The 21,533-nt window shown below is 30.7% G+C and overlaps 1 protein-coding gene across 3 annotated transcripts in view; it reads left to right on the top strand.

Annotated features, from left to right (window-relative positions):
- Positions 1-21,533, top strand: part of LOC105843426 (slit homolog 3 protein) — a 106,475-nt gene that overhangs the window by 5,245 nt on the left and 79,697 nt on the right. For all 3 annotated transcript variants that reach the window (XM_065806289.1, XM_065806288.1, XM_065806290.1), the window contains exons 2-5: positions 5,077-5,148; positions 5,553-5,624; positions 5,762-5,833; positions 8,838-8,909. In XM_065806289.1, coding sequence (XP_065662361.1) covers positions 5,077-5,148; positions 5,553-5,624; positions 5,762-5,833; positions 8,838-8,909 — 288 coding nt within the window. The remainder of the gene's footprint in view (positions 1-5,076; positions 5,149-5,552; positions 5,625-5,761; positions 5,834-8,837; positions 8,910-21,533) is intronic.

Raw genomic sequence — 21,533 nt, 5'->3', positions numbered from 1 at the left:
TAGGTTGGCATTGCTGAATACCCACCTAACTGCCAAAAGTCAATTATCGGCCATAAATACAAACAAAAAGCGTAAACAAACTGTTACTAAAACATGAAGTTACTGTAGAATGAGTTCAGGTGTGATAAACAAATCTAAGTAAAAAATAAAACAAGAAGCAAAAAATTGTATTTTACTAGTCTTCTGTGTCTATTAAAGATAATTTTTTTGTCGACACTTAAATGCGATTTTGTTTTTTTAATTTTTTTTTTACCACTAATAAAATGTGATATGATCACACTTTTTGTAGATACAATAGTGGCACATTTTAGTTGTAGGGTGCAAAACGTTAAATACTTTTCCATTTTATAATGGACTATATGTTTTTGTTTTTTAGGCCCATATTTCTTTAGAGAGTTTTGTGTCTTTTCTATACTTTACTGTGCAAATGATTTTATATTGTTTGGATATCTTAATTTAAATAGCATTTGATTAATGCTAAAAAACACTTTTTGCTATGTCTGTAATCACTGGGACTTACAGTAGATAGATACGGTAGGCTAAATAAGCGCGAATTTCATAAGTGCGAACTGGCATAAGTGCTAAGCGTTGTAAAAACTGACATAAGTGCAAATCTGCATAAGTACGAACTGGCATAAGTGCACCAAAAGAATTTGCAAACATTAACATAAATGCAAACTGTCATAAGTGCAAACCGGCGTAAGTGCAAAGCATTTGCAAAGACTGGCACAATTGCCAGTCTTTTGCAATTATATTATACCAGTTTGCACTTGTGCCAGTTTTTCAACTGGTTCGCACTTATGCTAGTTTGCACTTATGCCAATGTTCACAAATTATTTTGGTGCACTTATGCCAGTTTGCACTTATGAAATTTGCGCTTATTCAGTTGTCCCAATAGATAATATTATTGGACAAACTGATTATTTAATAGAATAAATTTTTTATATATGAGCCTATGAGAGTAAAAGTGAACCAAGTCCAATTTTTTTCAAATGACCCTTATGTATGTAAAACTGCTAAAAATTTGCTATATATTTAGAGCACAAATGGACCTAGTCCATAACACATTTATTTCTTATTCAACAGAGGGCAGCACATTTTTACTCTAACAATAAATCACCAGGTATAGAGAGTAATAGTGGACCAAGTCCATTGATAGTGCTTTAATGTAAGAAATCAAGATTCAAGACTACATAAACTACACATTTTCTTAGAATTATTATTATTATATTAGAACAAGAATAACATTTGTACAGGTAAGTTGCTTTAAATGAATATCTGATTATGGTTTTATATTAATATAGTGAAGTATACAGCACTTTCACACTTTATAAAGTGACAAAACTGAAATAGTTTGGTGAGCGATAATATAAGATTTATTCAATTGCTCTAAGCAGGAATATAAATATTGATTTGTTAGACAGTAGATATAATGGTCTGTCACTACCAAAGTTACAGCCTCTTTAGAAAGGTCTATTTTGTGGCTTTAATAACATCTAGCTAGGGGAGCACTTGCATGCATGTTGTGTACATGTACATTATTCTTTCTAATAATATTCTGAATGTATGTAATATTTAAAAAATATTTATTGTAGAATAGTGTAAACATGCATTCACGAGCCGCACACATGGTGTCACTGGCATTGATAAAGTGCAAGAAGGTTCAGAGATCTCTAGCTACAGATACAACAATTGCAGATCCTAACTTAGCAGCAGATATACAGACAGAATGTTCTACATTAGCAGCTGAATCACCGATTGTAGCTGATAATTCACCGGTTGTAGCAGTTGAATCTCCGATTGTAACAACTGAATCTCCGATTGTAACAACTGAATCTCCGATTGTAACATCTGAATCTCCGATTGTAACCGATCAACGCCCTCGAAAACGAAAACGTTGTGTAACGAACTGGAAGAAAAATGTGATTAAGCGCTTACGAAATACAGGTAGCGAATATGTAAAGCATGGCGGAACGTTACAAAAAGCTAAGAAATTAAACGAACATTATTTAATAAATCACAGTTGCAAAAACAAGTGTGCTGAAAATTTGACTTTAGAGCAGACTAAAACTCTGTTTGAAAATTTCTGGAAATTGGGAGATTTTGATGCACAAAATCTGTTTCTTGCTGGCTGCGTGAAACAATCAACAGTAGAACGTAGATGACCAAGAGTAAGAAAAAACAAAATTACGAAAAATGAAAAAAAACATGCAAAGGATTTTGCAAGAGTATACTCTGTGTTTGCAGATAATAAGCCCGTTACTGTTTGCAAACCATACTTCTTGGCGATATTTGACATTAGCAGCGGTCGACTAAATCGTGCGTTAGTCAACCAACGGGAGAATGGTGGTGTGTCAGGCAAAGATGGACGAGGAAAATATGATCACAAGACACAACGCATTCATGAGGAACACATCACTCGCATTAAAGATCATATTCGCATGTTTCCCACATACGAAAGTCACTATACTAGAAGTCACAGTGCATCTCGCCGCTTTCTACCTGTTCATTTGACGGTATCCACTATGTACGACATGTATAGAGAAAAATGCATACAGGATTCAGTCGAACCCCAAAAAGAGTGGAAATTTCGGGACATTTTTAATCATGAATTTAACTTGACGTTCCATCAGCCACTAAAAGATACGTGCAAGAAATGTGACATTTTTAAAACAGACATTGAAATAGAAAAAACTGAACACAAAAAATCTCAACTAAAAGCAGCGCATGAGATTCATTTGCGCAAAGCAGAGAAGGCGCGTCAATCCTTAAAACTAGAAAAGGAAAATGAAGACAATAAACATGCATCTTTTTGTTTTGACCTGCAAAAGGTCATGTCATTGCCTTGCCTTAAAACCAATGAAGTTTATTATTGCCGGCAATTATCAGTGTATAATCTAGGCATTCATGACCTTAAAAATGACAATGCAGTGATGAATGTATGGCATGATGGAACAGCCTCACAAGGTGCAGGTGAGATCGGTTCTTGCTTATTGGCATATTGTCAAAATCTGGCAAATAGGGATATTACGTCTATTACAGCATTCAGCGACTCGTGCGGCGGCCAAAATCGAAATATAAAAATTGCACTGTTATGGATGCATTAGACGCAGATGACGAGTATTGAATTGGAGAATCATAAGTTTATGGTCTCTGGGCATTCTTATTTGCCTAACGATGCAGATTTCGGAATAATTGAGAGAGCAAAACCAAAATCCACAGAGATCTTCGTGCCAGAACAGTGGTACAAATTGATCGAGAACTGCTCTATGAAGAAGCGCTTCAGTGTTGCAAGATTAAGCACTGATAATTTCAAGAGTGTGGAGCTCTTATTGAAATTAATTACAAATCGGAAAGTGGATGAGAGTGATCAGAAGGTCAACTGGCTGGATATGCAATGGCTGCAACTTAGAAAGAACGAGCCATACAAACTGTTCTTTAAATACTCTTTAGATGATGACGCATCATTCAGTTTCATTTCGCTAGCGAAACGCGGGCGTCAAACGAATCTTAGTGAAGTGAGTTTGGCTCCACTGTACTGTGGAGCAACAAAACTGAGCAAAGAAAAATACTCAGATCTAATGAAACTGTTAAAGTATATTCCTCCCATCTATCATGACTTCTATCAAAAGTTGGAACACAGCGGTCACAACAAGGATGTACTAGAAGATGAACTGCTCGATGACAGCGGCGATGATGATCAGTAAATTCGTGTGGTTTTTATTGTACTGTTTGTAATAATGAGGACTATTTTTGCCGATAATTAGTAAATAGTAATTGTGTTTTTTTACAACATAGTATGAATTTGTACTACTTGTCTTAATTTGAATTGCTTTTGTAAACGAATAATATGAAATTTTTTCATGATTTTACACTAAAATGATTTAGCGATTTGTTGATTATGTTTAGAGAAAAAATGGACCAAGTCCATAACTATTATTATATTATTAATAATTATTCAAAAATTTATTTGTGCATTTCACAAATTTGTAAACGAATAATATGAAATTTTTTCATGATTTTACACTAAAATGATTTAGCGATTTGTTGATTATGTTTAGAGAAAAATGGACCAAGTCCATAACTATTATTATATTATTAATAATTATTCAAAAATTTATTTGTGCATTTCACAAATTTGTAAACGAATAATATGAAATTTTTTCATGATTTTACACTAAAATGATTTAGCGATTTGTTGATTATGTTTAGAGAAAAAATGGACCAAGTCCATAACTATTATTATATTATTAATAATTATTCAAAAATTTATTTGTGCATTTCACAAATTTGTCTAAGAAAAAAGATTTAAAATGATACTAGACATCAATAATATTACATATGGCTGATTTATAATATATGCAAGCACTAAGAACGCTTATTTCTAACAATATAGAAATATGGACTTGGTCCACTTTTACTCTTATGGGCTCATATGCAGTTATATTGTTTGGTTTTTATTTGATTGTCATTGTGCAAAATATCAACAAAGATTTTTTTAAAGAAACTTCTTTCAAATAGTTTATATTTAAGATAAAATGTAAATGTAAATCAAATTTAGATTTACCCACTCCCCATTATTTACTAAAATCTTTATTATTTTACTTGCTTAATTTGTTGCATACTTTTTCTGAGTAAACTTGAAATTGTCATCTGATCAAAAAGGTACAACCAATTCCCAACTTCAAAAATGGTAAAGATGCCAATAAATCATGATATGAATAAAAAGACTTTTATTAAGTGTAAAGCTGATTTTTTTGCTTTGTTTTTTTGAGTTTTTTGTTTATTTTTCTTAGCAGTTATTTACATATGTTTTTATATGTTACTGTTTGTTTTTATTTTAATTGGTTAAAACATTAATTTATAGTTATAACATTAAATTGTATTTCCAGTGAAACATAAAATAATTTTTATAGCAATTTAAATATATTTAACTTACCTGCATTTCATTGTCGCACATCATTATTAGAACTATTTTGTTTTTACAGTTTTTTCTATTTGCTTTATTTTACTTTATATTATGACAATAGTTTTCTTTGATGTTATATATTTAATTAAATAGTATGAAATTTTTAGAGTACTAAATGAAAATTTTATTACTGAATTGCCAGCCAATAGTTTTACAAAGTACAAACACTTACGAGAATTGTAAGTTATTTTTTTGTTTATTTTATCTGGTAATCACGGTATCATGACAATTTATTTTGGTGTTTGATTATCATGATAATTTGTTTTAGTGTTTGGTTATCATGATAATTTATTTTAGTGTTTGATTGTCATGATAATTTATTAATTATTTGTACTAGACTATTTATTAGTTTATTGCTTTTAATTGAGAATTACCAATAAAAATTTACTACATTGATAAAATTTGAACAATATTGATGACAAAAAAAAGTAAAATTTAATTTATAACCAATACCATTTAGGTTTAGTAAGCTTTTTGTTATTTTCTGTTTATTTTATATTTATATAAATATTTAATTTTTTAAATCCTTTTTTTGCTATTATTCTTAGTTGAACCTTATGGTTTTAGATTTTTATGGTTTTAGATTTTTATACAAAAATTTTATATCAAAGATTCATAAAGATGCTTTCAATGGGTTGCAAAAGCTTACTGAATTGTAAGTTTTTTTAATTAAAAAAAGTACAACACAAAAAACTAAGTTCTTTTCTTTTCAGTTTTTTTATTTTTACTTTATTTGATTTTTACTATCTAATTTAAAGTATTGTTTCTTATATTTTTAAAATTTATTTTTAGATCTCTTCATTCAAACCGATTAACTTCTTTTGAAAATGGAACGTTTTCAAGTTTAAAAAATCTGCGCCGTCTGTAATAGTTACTTTATTTTTTTACATTTTTTATTTTTTGGAGAATAAACTAGAAAATTTATTTTATTTTCTATTTGGATTTGCAAAAATTATTGCAATTATTTGGATCTGCAAAAATTTACGCAAAAATGTCTATAAATTTATATAAAAAATGTGTCCATAAATCTGTATAAAGATAAGCCCTTGACAATTACTGATAAATGGGCAATTCCATGTGAAAACACTAAGGGTACGCAACCCAGCTTCAAATTTTGCTCAGATTTTTATATTTTTACTTTTTTTTTTTTTTATAGTTTTATTACTATTATAGTTTTATATTTTTACTCAGATATTTCAGATTTTTACACCAATTAAAGATTTTAATATGTTATGAACATTCCTAAAATTTTATCATCCAATTCTAAACGATTTCAAATATATGAATATTCAAATTTGTCTTGAATCAACAAAAATCTGCCATTTTGAAAAGTAGTTTTGGCCTTTGTTTCTGTTCTGTGTACAATGAAAAGCTGAAAATGTGTAGTCTTACATATTTCAAGGAAAGGAATCCAATAAAACAACTTAAAACATTTAAAAATAAACTTAACACCTGTAATTTTGACCTTTATTGCAATTTTACTGGGGCGAGTATAATTACAAAAATGCTTATGTAGCTTGATTTTTTTTTTTTTTTTGTAGATATTGTCCTGTATAGTTTAGTTAAAGTTGTTACAATGAATCAGAGAGTGATCTTTTCTTAAACAGAAATAAAAACATGGTCAAGTTTACATAAATTTGTTACTTATAAAATAGGAATTATGAAAAATGAAAGAAAAACAAAGGTGGTACTCCTAAATGCTTTATACACAGACGATTGATGTTTAATATGTTTTCGTAAAGTTTTCTCACCCACCCTGAGCTTGTTAAGACCCCCTGTTTATTAAATTTTACTTGTAATAAAAAAATAAATTTACAGAAAGAAAAAAAAATTCCCACTCACCTGTCTGTTAAAATGACCTTCCCCCTCCTTCCTTTCTCATCTCCCCCATAAATTAATCATAATTAATAGAATCATAAATTTATTTCTAGCCCCAGGGCTAGAAATAAATTTATGATTCTTTATATATTATAATTTTATACTTATATTTATTATTTATTGAATTCTGGCATATATTTATGCCAGTATTTAATAAATGGGACAGATACAATAAAAGGGTGCAACTTGTTGAATAAGAAGCCAAGCAAGAATGAGTTTTGGTTTATTGTAATAGAGATGATAGCTCGTTTGAGCGTTGACCATGATTAGAGAAACAGCATAAAAGAGAGAGGCTAAAGCCTGCTGCTGCTGCTGCTGCTGATGATGATGATGATGATGATGATGATGATGATGATGATGATGATGATGATGATGATGACAATAATGATGATGATAATAATGATGATGATGATGATGATGATTATAATGATGATGATGATGATGATGATGATGATGATGATGATGATGATGATGATGATGATGATAATGATGGTGATGATGGTGATGATGATAATGATGATGGCGTTGATGATGATGATGATAACGATGATGATGGTTATGATGATGATCATGATGATGATCATTATGATGTTGATTGTGTTGATCATAATGATTTTTATAAATGCATATATATACCAAAATCAAACATAAGTTTTGAATTAAAAAAATGTACTTTAGGATGTATAAATGTTTATGCAGCCCCGGTCACAAACCAGGCCCTGGCCCCAGCTATATTTTATCAAACTCGGCCCTGGTCTAATATCAACCCCGGTCGTTTATTGTATATATATACATATATATATATATACATAAAAGTTTGGCATGCTGGTCTTTTCCATAAGCTCTCTTCTTATGGTGTATCAGATAACATCTTTAAGGTTATTGAATCCTTCCTTGCCAATCGTAGTATTAAAGTTGTTCTTGATGGACAGCACTCTTCTTCGTATCCTGTAACTCCAGGGTTTCCTCACAGTTCTATATTTGGTCCTATACTCTTTTTAATTTACATGAACAATCTCCCAGAAATTCTCATATCTAAGTTGGCATTGTTCACTGATGATACTACCATTTATTCTTGCATTGATAAGAAGCCAACACTCTGATTGCTTTGAGGGGGCATTTGAGCTTGAAAAGGATCTCACTTCTGCTACAGCATGGGGCTCTCAGTAGCTGGTGAAGTTTAACTCAGATAAAGCTCAATATTTTTCAGATAATTGTTATCGCAACAATTTATATCTTCCTACATTTATGAATAGTAATGTACTCGATAAGTCATCTACCCTTCGTCTTCTAGGATTAACTCTTACTTCCGATCTTTCTTGGAAACCATATATCAAATCAGTTGCAAAATTAGCATCTGCTAAGGTTTCATCTCTTTATCATGCTCGCCACTTTTTCACTCAGGATTCTATTTATCTATAAATCTCTAATTTTTGTAATTAAACTTGCCCCAGTAAAATTGCGATAAAGGTCAAAATTACAGGTGTTATGTTTATTTTTAAGCACTTTAAGTTGTTTTTTGGATTCCTTGCCTCATAATCCGTAAGTGTACACATTTTCAGCTTTCCAAACTACACAGAACAAAAACAAAGACTAAAACTATTTTTCAAAATGGCGGATTTTTATTGGTTCAAGACAAAGTTTAAATAGTCATATCTTTGAAACCGTTTGGAATTAGATGATAAAACTTTGGGAATATTGATAACTTATAAAAATCTTTGAGTGGTGTAAAAATTAGCAAAATCTGAAACTTAGAGTTGCATAAAAAAAGTTGGATGTTTTCACATGGAATTGCCCAAATGGAAAATAAAAAAAATAATAAATAACAAATTTAAAAAAAGTTAATAAAAGTAGAATAGAAATTTAATTAAAAAAGAAATATATATAAATATTTTAAATAGAAAAATTTTACATGGATAATATTAATAAATATTACAAATATATATTGCAAATACTGACTTAACATTCAAACCTTTTAAAATCATTATAGGTACTTGTTCACAAATTATATAAAATCTATTGATAATGGTGTACTTCAGGGTTTGGATAAAGTTGAAACGCTGTAAGTAATCATTTTTAAAATTATGTTGATAATACATAAAATAATTGGGTTGTCATTATAGGGTAGTGATGTAAATTTTCTGGTAAAATTCGATTCAAAATTTACTGGTAAAATTTACCGGTAAATTTTAATTTGAAGAGGGCAAATTTTCCTTAAAAATAAAATTTTTTTAAGAATTATAAAAATAAGTTAAAAAATTCCAAAATTTATCAGGCGGTAAAGTTTCAAAATTTTCTGGTAAATTTTACCTTCGCAACACTATTATAGGATTTATTTTCAATAAATGTTTTCATTTTAATTGGATAATTGCATTATTTCAATAGAACATTTCAAAGAAAATTTGCATAAAATTATATCTGGAAAGAAAATAAGAATTTTAAATTTATTTATTTTTAATTGATATTGACAATTTTTTATAATTATTTTAGTAATTTATATATTTGTTTGATAATATTGATAATTTATATGTTTGTTTATGCGACACAAAGATCGAAAAAAGTGACAAACGGAGCCGTCCAGTTACGTAGACCTGGGAGATGTGAAAACAGATTGTAGATGATGTCATTGGTTGAGAATCATAAATGAATGTAAAGACTATTTTGTAGTAGAAATAAAATTTTAGGACTCAGAGATAGGGTGAACAATAACTCACGCTCTAGTCATCCTAAACAAATGATACAACAATGGTCTATGAGTAAACAAGTCAATATAGATCCGCTGGTTTATTCACGGCAACCATGGCTAAAATTATCGCACTATACAAAAACAATAAAATAAAATAAGTAGATAACAAAATATTAAGTAAAATGATAAAAAATGATAGTACGGGCAATATAAAAAGAAAAAATAGGCTAATAAGTGTGCTACTATTTATGGTCTAAACTCTAGATAATAAATTAATAACTGATCAACACCTGTGTGAGATAAAAGTATATAAATGTCGTTAATGTAACAAATTCGTAATATAAAGCTCACAAAGCGCTAATAATTTGTGGGTGTAAGAGGTTAAAAAATGTTGGTGCCATGATAACCAATCCGAATTAAGTAGTGGAAAATGGTGATCCCCCTCCTCAGGAATGCACTGCGATCACCAATGGCGTTTCGGAGAACCCAGGAACTACACTAACGCCACTCGTCAGGGGCGTGTCCTTGCAACAAATCTCACCGCCTGCACTCTGTCATGCTAGTCAATATTGCAATATAATAGGACTACACTACAAAAGCTAAAAATCCCAATCCCTATCCCAGTTTTTAATACAGCTCCAACATTCTTAGAGATCTCGAGGGTGGTAAGGGATGCGCATGGTGTGAATATAAACAAATATGTAAATACATATAAATATCATGTACACTTACACTAAAAGAGACAAACGTGTACACATGCATGTATGCGCATGTATTAAAATAAACAATTTTAATGTATAGAAATATCACAAAGCAAATAGAAAATAGTAATTAATAATTATGAGTAACTTACCGTTTCTTTTATGGCTGAAATGTGTCTTATAAATATAATAAGTAAATACCACTCATAAAAATCGAAACTAAGTTAAGATTGTGGTTAGTACAAAAGTAGTTAGTAGAAAATTTGGTAGAAGATGTCACTCCAATAGTATGAGAAGTATAAATCTTGCCTGATAAGTAAAAAAATAGCTATCACACAAAACAGACTCAGGTAAATTAAAAAATGATTAGCCAGAGATAAAAAAATACAGACATATAATCAGTAGGCAGAGAATAGTGAGAAAATAAACAGATGAGACAATAAATGCGATTTTTTACTAATAGCTTATAACCACTTAAAAATGTAATGTTTAAAAACAGTATTGTTGACAAAACGACCAAACGAACGTTAGTGAACACTGTATAGTGCAAACCACAACAAACTAACTTAGCGACGTCAGATCAAGAAAACTAGATAGAAACAAAAAACCTCATGAGATCGTGATATGTCTAAACTTATCTAGTAGTATAGTTCAGTACATTCCAACCAAGAATACATTTGTTATAAAAATATGCTAATACGTATTTTTGCAGAAAATTTTCGCGCTGTTATGCATCTCACAAATATGCGGTCTCATTCACACATTATAACACAAATCTGAATAAATATACAATGATAAAGTCAAAAAAAGATTATAAACAAAAGTATTTGATAAAGAACAAATATTTGATATACTGATTTTAGAGACTGTTGATGTCTACAGGTGAGATGGTGTAGTGTATTAGTATGTACCATATGATCATCTTGTATGGTCTCGTTATGTTTTCGTTCACTTTCAAATCAGGTGAATAGAAAGCTTAACACACTCACTCCTTGCGCTTATGGGCTAGCATGTCAGAGCCAGACGTAAGACCTACAGAATTGGTTTCAATTGATCGAATGCACACATTAGTCACCTAAGGCCACAAGCCATTACATTTTTTGCTATGGTAAATTTATTTTTAATTGATATTGACAATTTTTCATAATTATTTTAATAATTTATATATTTGTTTGATAATTTTGATAATTTATATGTTTGTTTAAAAAATATAAAAATATGCATTAAAGGACTGGGATCTAGCTGTAAAGCCCAAGTGAAAAAAGGAAAAAATTAGGAAAAGAGAAAGGATAAAAAAATTAAATTAAATGATGTTTTGAACAGATGTTCATTAAAAAAAAATTTAATCATTTTAAAGCCTTTTTAAGTATTTTGAAAAAAGTTAAAGAACGCAAAAATGGGTCAAAAAGCAGTTAGAAAAGCAACTAAGTGACAAATAATGGATGGCTCCATGATTAGTAACATGGAAATACTAAAATAAGTAAGGTAGCCTCCTATTCCTTAAGGTCTACTAAGACAAACTGTTCCATGGGGCAAAGCTTCCTTGTTGGCATCTATTTAACAGAACCCAGTATGTCGCGTATGATGGGAAAGTGTCTGAGTCTCATGAAATCACAAGGTTTAATTCTTGGACCTTTGTTACTTTTGATTGAATTTAATGATGTATCAGACGTTTTAAAACATAGCTCGATTATCAAGTATGCTGATGACACGGTTATTTTCGTAGCTGATAATGACATTCAATTAATAGAGGAAAAACTACTTGAAGACTTAAATGGAATATCAAAATGTTTTGAAATAAATGGTTTATTGTTAAACCTTCAAAAAGGTAAAACTGAAGCAATGCTTTTTGGAACCGCAAGAAAATTATCTAAATGCCGGTGCTTATATCTACATATTAATGAAGTTCAAATAAACAATACCAAAACATACAAAAATTTAGGAATCCATCCAGATCCAACCCTTTCACTTAATGATGATTTTAATTTTAAATGTAATAAGATCAGTGGGGGTATTAGCTTACTAAATAAAACACGACACCTGCTAACAATAAACGCTGCCAAATTAATTTATGTCTCAATAATCTTGCCAATTTTTACTTACTGTGGTTTAATCAATTTAAAACACAATGCAACCCAATTATACCAAATCAACCGTTTATATAGTAGAATAAACCAAATAATATTAAATGCAAATAAAATTTGAAACGTTAATATAAATTTGCCGCATTTTAAAGAAGTCAATGAAAAAAAAGCTGTAACTTGCGTTTTTATGATCTTAAAGAAAGAACTTGGTTCATGTATATTTTCTAACAGTTTTAAGGCAATTTGTCAGTAAACACAAGAAACAATCAAATATCACTGACCATACCTAAACTAAAGCTTGAATCCACGAAAAAAGGTTTCTTTTACCAAGGAGTAATTTTGTATAATAGTCTCCCATTCGCTGTTCGCCAGAGTAAGAACCTAAGAGAATTTAAAACTAAACTAATGGATATTTCAAATTTTTAAATTTTATTTTATTCTGTGATAAATCTACTAATGTTTTAATATTATTTTAAATTCTTAAGTAACTGTTAATTTTATTTATATTTTAATGTAGCAGGGCCCTATAGGATAACAGCCTAATTTATTGTGCTGATTTGGCATTACCTGTATAAATATTTTACAATAAATAAATGACTGAAGCTGTAACTCTTTCAGCTGTCACGTAGTCCTTTGACACGACTTCTGCTAAATTTTTTTGCAAGGTAGACTTTGAGCATTTGTGTGGGAGACCTTTGCCAACAATTGAAAAGCATTGAAACATATCTTTTAACTGAGTTCTGGTTTGCTTCAGGTTTCTGGGTTGCCAATACTGGATGCGGAGAGTTATGCTTTGCTTTGCCAACTGAGCAAATCAAACAATCACAAATTGTATCTCTTGTAACAGGACGGACTTTGGTAGTGAAGAAGCAAACAGTTGTGGTTGGGTTTAAAGCTTTCTCTCCTCAAGCCTCCTTAGGTTGGAGCAAGCCTCCTTAGGTTGGAGCAGCAACGCTCACAAATGCCAGTTGGGACTTTTCGATCATTTAAGTCTATTGGCTGCTTCAAAACTTGTTGCAAGATTGTTGAAGCTGGTTAAAAAGACACTAGCCTTGCCAAGACACAAGAAGCAAACAGTCTTCCTGTACTCCTCGTGATTTTTTGCTTGATTTAGCATATTTTGCGTTAATTCATATGCCAAAATCTATGAAAAAAATGGATTGAACAACTAATGCTCAAGCTTTTTTTGCAGAACTTTATCATAATACTTTATAAAAAAGCAATTTCGATTTTTTAAATTTTTTTGGTACAGATAAGTTATCTGTACATTCTTTTTCAAACTAAAAAAATGCAACCATTTTTAAAATTTTCTTCCTAAGACAACTTATTCAACACCACCTATCAAAATTTATGAAGTGGATGAAGGTAAAAATTACATAAAAAAAAAGTTTTGCTCTAGAGTTAAATATATTGCAGTTTTTTTAATGTTTTATGCAAGTTTTAAAATGTGTTTTCTTCCACGGACAGTGTAACCAGATTCAGGGATTTATATCCCAGTAACCATTAATGATTGTACAATCATACCCCAAAGGATTTTTCTAGGTCATAACATCAAACGATATTTCTTTTTTTTTTATAACAATGGGCAGTCTAATAAAAACTTAATCGATATTCGTATACCATTATTCGGTACCAAAAGTAATAAAATAACGAATAATTCTATCAAATGACACAATAATGATGTCAAAAAAGCAGCTAATCAAATATAATAACCAGGTCGATTTTATTTAGCAGTCAAGTTTATTTAGCAGCTATTTAGCAATTGATTCTATTTTATTAGCAACTTATGAAATATAATAAGTAGGTCAATTTAGCTTTATTTTTGAGTTTCGAGTTGCATAATGTTGCAGCTACTGTCTAGGTTAGAAATGAGGTTTTGCCAAATCTCAAGTATCCTGGTTTAAAATTGGCTTGCAGATTTACATTTCAAGTCTTAGTTTTGGACTAGTTTTGTTAGGTTGTTAATTCAAAAGTTGAAATATTTTTGTCTATTAACCTTGTTTTAAAATATCTCGTTTCAAATTTGTAAAGTAACCAATAAACAGTTTTTTCAAAAGCGCAGTTGTTTTAAGTAGCCAATTAATTTTCGCTAAATCATTTACACGCATTTAAATTTAAATTTTGCAAATCTTTTGTATTTAAAAGTTGGTTTTAAAATTAAATATAAAGTATTTAAAAGTTGGTTCAAACATATAACTGCAATTTAAAGAAGTTGCTCAATATCAAAGGTAAATAATTATGATTATTATATTTGAAGAAATGTTTTTACCTGTTTAATATTATAATAATATTGTTTAATATTAGATAAATTTTGCTTTGTAACTTCTAACGTAGATTAAAATAAATTAAAACTTTTCAAAAAACTTTTTTTTTTTAATTTTTTTTTCCACTTCCAACAAGGCTGCAAGCAATCACAATTAGAGTTGGAAGTTACTAGTTGAAAAATGATGTTTATAGAGCAAGATAATGATTTAAGATAATGATAATTATAGTTACAGCTTCAGTCATTTATTTATTGTAAAATATTTATACAGGTAATGCCAAATCAGCACAATAAATTAGGCTGTTATCCTATAGGGCCCTGCTACATTAAAATATAAATAAAATTAACAGTTACTTAAAAATTTAAAATAACAGAATTTAAACAGACAACTTAAAAGATTGCAATTTATATGAATCAGAAAAACAAGATGAAGGGAATAAGTTCCAAAAGAACTGATGTTTGAGCAAAGAAACTAGACAAATAAGTATTTTACTTAGGAACAGTCACAGAAAAAGGATGAGGCTTAATTGAATGGCGAGTAACACGAGAATGAATTTTAGTAGATGGCACAAGAGACGCTAGCTCTTTAGAGCAGTGTCCGATATAGTATTTATAGAAAAGTGAAAGAGAGGCAATATTACGACAATGTGATAATGATCGATGGTTGGCTGCAAGAGCAGGTCCAACTATGTTTACAATGCGTTTTTGCAACTTGTCTAAAAGAGAAAGGGCATCATTGGAAGATCTGCCCCAGATATGGCAGCAGTATTCCATATAAGAACAGATTTGAGATTTATAGAGATAAAGAATAGAATCCAGAGTAAGAATGTGGTGAGCATGATAAAGAGATGCAACTTTAGCAGATGCTAATTTTGCAATTGATTTGATATATGGTTTCCAAGAAAGAGTACATTACCGTTCATGAATATAGGAAGATCTAAATTATTGTAATAGGCTGGAAAAAGTTGAGTTTTATCTGAGTTAAAGTTCACTAGCCACTGAGGGCCCCATGCTGTAGCAGAAATGAGATCCTCTTTAAGCTTAAATGCCCCCTCCAAGCAATCAGAGAATATTGGCTTTTTATCAAGACAAGAATAAATGGTAGTTCCATCAGCAAACAATGCCACCTTAAATGAGAGAATTTCTGGGAGATTGGTTATGTAAATTAAAAAGAGTATAGGACCAAGGATTGAACCTTGAGGAACCCCTGAAGTTGCAGGATATGAAGAAGATTGTTGCCCATTGAGGATAACTTTTATTCTACTATTGGTAAGGAAGGATTCAATAATCTTAAAGATGTTACCTAATATACCATAAAAAGAAAGCTTATGGAGAAGACCAACATTCCAAAACTTTATCAAAGGTTTTAGAAATGTCGAGATCGATAACTTTAACCTCTCCACATTTATCTAATGCATGATAAAACCTATTGGTTATTACTAATTATGAATTAAGTATAACTAATGGTAATACTTAGTTCATAACTAGGGGCATCAGCTGAGGGGCCCCCAGATTTTTTTAAAAGATTTTTTTTATAAAAGCAGGTTATTAGTAGTTTAATATTTTAGGTCCTTTTTTGTGCTTTGCAATACCCCACCCCTCCCCTACTTTCCCTCCACAAAAATTCATACCTCGGCCCATGGCTCAAAGTGTTTTACTTTAATACAGTTTACATCTATTATTTGTCTACAAAAATGCTGAAAATTAAGACTGCAAGTACCCTGATGAAAAGTGAATTTTTTCTTTTCTGTCACTACAGGAAAACACGTCTATCAATAAAGTTGCATCGAAGAACATATTGTATACCTTTGCTCTCAAAGTAATAAAGTACCTCTTGAAGACTTTTCTTTGTGATCAGAGGAAAAAAATTAGCCCAAAATGTGCATATCAAATTTTTTCCATTTATAGATTATTAGTCAAAAAACAGCAAAAAATATCTCATAAGCTAGTTGATGAAGATGAATTCCTCATACCACAAGTAAACTTAACTGAAGAAACAAGTGGTTTATCTAATACAATAAATAAATGTTTCATAACTACATTAAATATTTATAGTAGATGAAATAGAAAACATTTTATTTTATTAACTTTTTTTAGTAAAATTTATTGGTTTAGAAAGTCGATAAATAATCCTATTTAAAAATACACAATGGTTAAACTTCCAAGATTTACAATGGAACTAGTCAGAAAAAAGTGTTTGTCAAATGTAGGTGCAGCTCTTGCAAATGCTTTACTACATGACATTAAACATCTCCTAAAAATGACATTGGTATAAAAGATATTTTGATTAACAAATGCAAATTAGATAGGGCCAAGTCATAAGTAATAATTGTTAGTAAAGATTAGGACTCAGACAGACAATTAATTGTCTTGGGGTTGATGGCAAGCACAGTCAGATATGGGGTTGTCCACAAATTACATCTGTTTTAGACTCCCCATCCCTCTCCTTCCTTCCTCATCAAAACATCATATCTTTTAAGTAACAAGTTCTGTATGACTTGTCGCAAAAACATTTTTTTCATCAGGTTTCTGATAAATAGACTACCTCTAAAATTGGACTGCCCAACCATGCAAGGTGTTTAACTATTCAACTCCTCTGTTTATATACTAAAGATAATGAACCCACCATTTTTTTTTAAAAACTTATACATTTTATTGTTCAAGTTTATGCTCCAGCATAGTTCAAAATAAAAAAATCTTCAAAATTCCACAAATCTCCACGCCATATTTTTTTCTACTATTATTAGAATAAATAATCTCCCCTTTAATGATGTTAAACTTATTGTAAAAAAAACCTGAAAATATTCTGGATGTCATGCTAAAAGATAATGACAACAAAATAAGAAACTTGGGTTTTCAAATCCTACTGGCTCTAAGTCAAAAGCATTTTTTTTAGTTTACAAAAATAAAGTTTAAAAAAAAAAAATTATGTTAAATAAGGTAACTGACTTCAGTTTATATTTATAAAGTAAACAACAAAAGTTTGAAAATAAAATTTGAAGAAAATTCCGGAAATTAATTTAATGCTAATCATTGGTATGAGTTGGTTGATATCAGCATTACAAAAGCAGTTGATGAAAATGTTAAACCTGAAATTCCTGACTTTCTATCTCCCTCCTAGAGTGTCGAGCAAGCAGTAAAACTACTGTCGGAAGCATCCCAATATATTTTTAAGTTCAAGAATCGACACAGCTGCATTTTAACCAAATTAGCAGGAAGATGCATAAACCAAATATTTCAAATAAACATTATTCTCATTCTTATGATAAGATTTTTTAATTAAAAATGTTTTTCTAAAAATATATCCCTGTTCAAAATGTTTTAAAATATTGTGTATTTTTTTATTATATTCTTATGTATGTATAAGAATTAAAGTTTCACTTTTAAAGTCTTCAAACAAGTTTTAACAAACAGTTTTAAATAACTATAAATGCTAATTAAATGCTTGTAAACTTTTTGCAGATATGTATACAAAATAAAGACAGAGGAGTTTAAAAATATATAAAAACTAATTTAAACTTTTAAGTTTAAATTAGTTTTTATATATTTTTTATAATATGATTTATAAAATGAATTAAAATGTTAAAGTTTAAATCATAATAATCATTTTTTTTTTTTTTTAGATTATTCACCTCCCTAAGACCCGAGGGGGGCCACTACAGTCGAAGAGGCTACTCTGTTATGCGTGGTGCAGCCCTCTCTCAACTCTTTAACTCCGAAACACGAACCTTGCCGAGCAAGGCCGCTGCACGGAGAAACTAAGTTAAGCGTGGTACTTCCAGGGACTTTAATAATAAAAAAAATAATAGTAATAATATGGTTTTACAATAAGATTTTATATCACAATTCAAGATACTTTCAATATAATTTTTTTTTTTATTGAATAACAGCTATTGAATTTAGTGATCAAAACTCATTTTACGGTTTTTAAAAATGGTAAAAATTTAAAGACTAGAAGCATTTCCAGATAGAACAATTCTCGATCATTTAATTTGAGCCTGCCAAAAAAATCAAGCTACCCCACTTTGTATAATAACTACTTACAATAGACAATCATCAAGATAAACGAAATGACACAACAACTGGATCTAGGTATTAGCATAAGTAATAATCAAAATGGAAAGGCAACATCACAATGATAACCAATAAAGCTTTTAAATTCTGGTTCATGTCTTGTTAACCAAACTATATACAACTTAAAATGTTAGACCCAAATCAGAATTTTGTGCACCAGTTTGAAACCCACACTTAACAAATGAAATAAAAAAATTTGAAAAAGTTCAGCAAAGTGCCACAAAGCTTGTACCAGGTCTTAAGCACAAGTCTTAGATTAGAGGAGACTCTTTCTTCAATTTTAAAAGGTATGTTAAATTAAATTAAGTTTAAAATCTTCAAATATCAAAGGAGAGTTTACTAAACACAGTTATGCAGAAAATTTCTTTAGCAACAATTTATCCCATAACATAGTAGCATTAATTTTTTTTTTTTTTTAAACATCTTCGCTTCCAACAAAGCTGCAAACAACTGCTAATTAAAGTTGAAAGTTACTGGTAGAGAAAAGATGAAGATTGTAAAGATAAGATAACAATTGACAGATGACTAATAGGATTGCAAATTATATGAATAAGAAGAAGGAAGCAAGAATTCCAAAGAACTGATTTTCGAGGAAAAAAACTAGATGAGTAAGAGCTTTTGGAGCATTTTAGAACAGTCACGAAAAAAAGATCACACTTAATTGAATGACGAGTAACGCGAGAATGAATTTTCGTAGATGGCACAAGAGGCGCTAGCTCTTAGAACAGTGCTCATTATAGTATTTGTAAAAAAGAGAAAGAGAAGCAACATTACGACAATGTGATAATGGTTGGAGGTTGGCTGCAAGAGCTGGTCCAACTATGTTTACATTGCGTTTTTGCACCTTCTCTAAAAGAGAAAGGGCATCATTAGAAGATCCGCCCCAGATATTGCAACAGTATTCCATACAAGGCCGGACTTGAGATTTATAGAGATAGAGAATAGAATCCGAAGTAAGAAAGTGTCGAGCTCAATAAAGGGATGCAACCTTAGCAGATGCTAATTTTGCAACTGATTTGATATATGGTTTCCAAGAGAGGTCAAAAGTAAAAATTAATCCTAGAAGGTGAAGAGTGGATGACTCATCGAGTACATTACTGTTCATAAATATAGGAAGGTCTAAATTTTTGCAATAACGATTAGCTGAAAAAAAGTTTTTATGTTTTATCTGTATTGAAGTTCACCAGCCACTGTGAGCCCCATGCTGTAGCAGAAGTGAGATCCTTTTCAAGCTCAAATGCCCCCTCAAAGCAATCAGTGTTGGCTTCTCATCACGACAAGAATAAATGGTAGTATCATCAGCAAATAATGCCACCTTAGATGTGAGAATATCTGGAAGATCGTTTATGTAAATTAAAAAGAGTATAGGGCCAAAGATAGAACCTTGAGGAACAGAAGTTACAGAATAAGAAGAAGAGTGCTGTCCATCGAGGACAACTTTTATACTATGATTGGAAAGAAAGGATTCAATAATCTTAAAGATGTTGCCAGATACACCGCAAGAAGAAAGCTTATGGAGAAGACCAGCATGCCAAACTTTATCAATAGCTTTTAATATGTCAAGAATGATGGCCTTAACCTCTCCACCTTTATCTAATGCACAATAAAACCTATCGGTTATTACTGTTAGCAAATCAGCTGTAGAACGAGAAGATCAAAATCCATATTGATGATCAGAAAGTAAGTTATTAGATTCAAGATGAGAAATTAAGTGTTTGTTAATTAAAGATTCAAAAACCTTGCTTACGATAAGAAGAAGACTTATGGGACGATAGTTAGACGAATCAGATCGGATAATAGATGCTGCTTTCCAGCAGGTTAGAAAACAAGACTCTGATAAGCACTTGTTGAATAGTTTTGAGAGTATAGACGACAGCTCTGGAGAACACTTCTGCAAGACAATAACAGGTATGTTGTCCAGGCCACAAGCTGTAGAAGAGTCTAAGTAGGAAATCACTTTAGATACAGAAGATAGGGTGATACGAATGTCAAGCAATGGATCAAGCTGTTTTATGGCTATATCAGGTCGAATGCAACTAGTGGAATCAAGAGATGATATTGATGAAAAGTTTTTAGCAAGCAATTCAGCTTTGTCTTTAGGTGAGGTGACAAAGTCTGAACCATACATGAGAGGTGGAATTACAGATTTGCCCTTATTATTAATACTAATAAAGATAGGAGAGGAGGTTTGACCTGAAATTGTCAAGAGGGAACAAAAGATTCCATGCCAGCCTGAATCCACGAAATTATGTAAAAAGAACATTTGTCGACAGGAAGTCGAAAGATTTCTACCCAAGGTTACGAGAAAATCACGGAAAGAGTCCCAGTCAGCTTTAAGGTAGTTGTAAGAGGTACAATAATAGGGGGATTTAGGTTATGAAGAAGAATGAGATATTAGTTTTAGAGAGATCAAACTGTGATCAGAAGCACCTAAGGGTGAATGTGGAGAAACTGAGCACTGACTAGGATCAGAATGATGGATAAAAAGAAAGAGCTTGGTCAATATGATCAGGAGTAACATCAAAAAGAGTGCAGTCTCGAGATGAAGGAGAGCGATATAGAACAAAGAGATAAGCGATAGAGTCAAGTGGTGCTAATCAAAAGCACCTGAAAGAATAGTCTGTGGATTCAAATCTAGTTTCACGACAAATAGGTGAATTCGTATGAATGTCAAGGCCAAGCATGTGACTATTGGAGTCTTTACGAATTAAAGGAAGATAACCATCAACACTAAGATTGCAAGATGAGACAGCTGAACTCAAATTAGTCTCACAAAGAGCAATAGGTCTGGTGAACTTTGCAAGAGATAAGACTCAACAGAAGAAAAGATACTTCGAAGACCACGGATATTAGTGAATGATAGGTTTAAAGAACTTGG

This window comes from Hydra vulgaris, chromosome 09, assembly GCF_038396675.1.
Source record: "Hydra vulgaris chromosome 09, alternate assembly HydraT2T_AEP".
Lineage (NCBI taxonomy): Eukaryota > Metazoa > Cnidaria > Hydrozoa > Anthoathecata > Hydridae > Hydra > Hydra vulgaris.
This window is presented reverse-complemented; position numbering and strand designations above follow the sequence as displayed.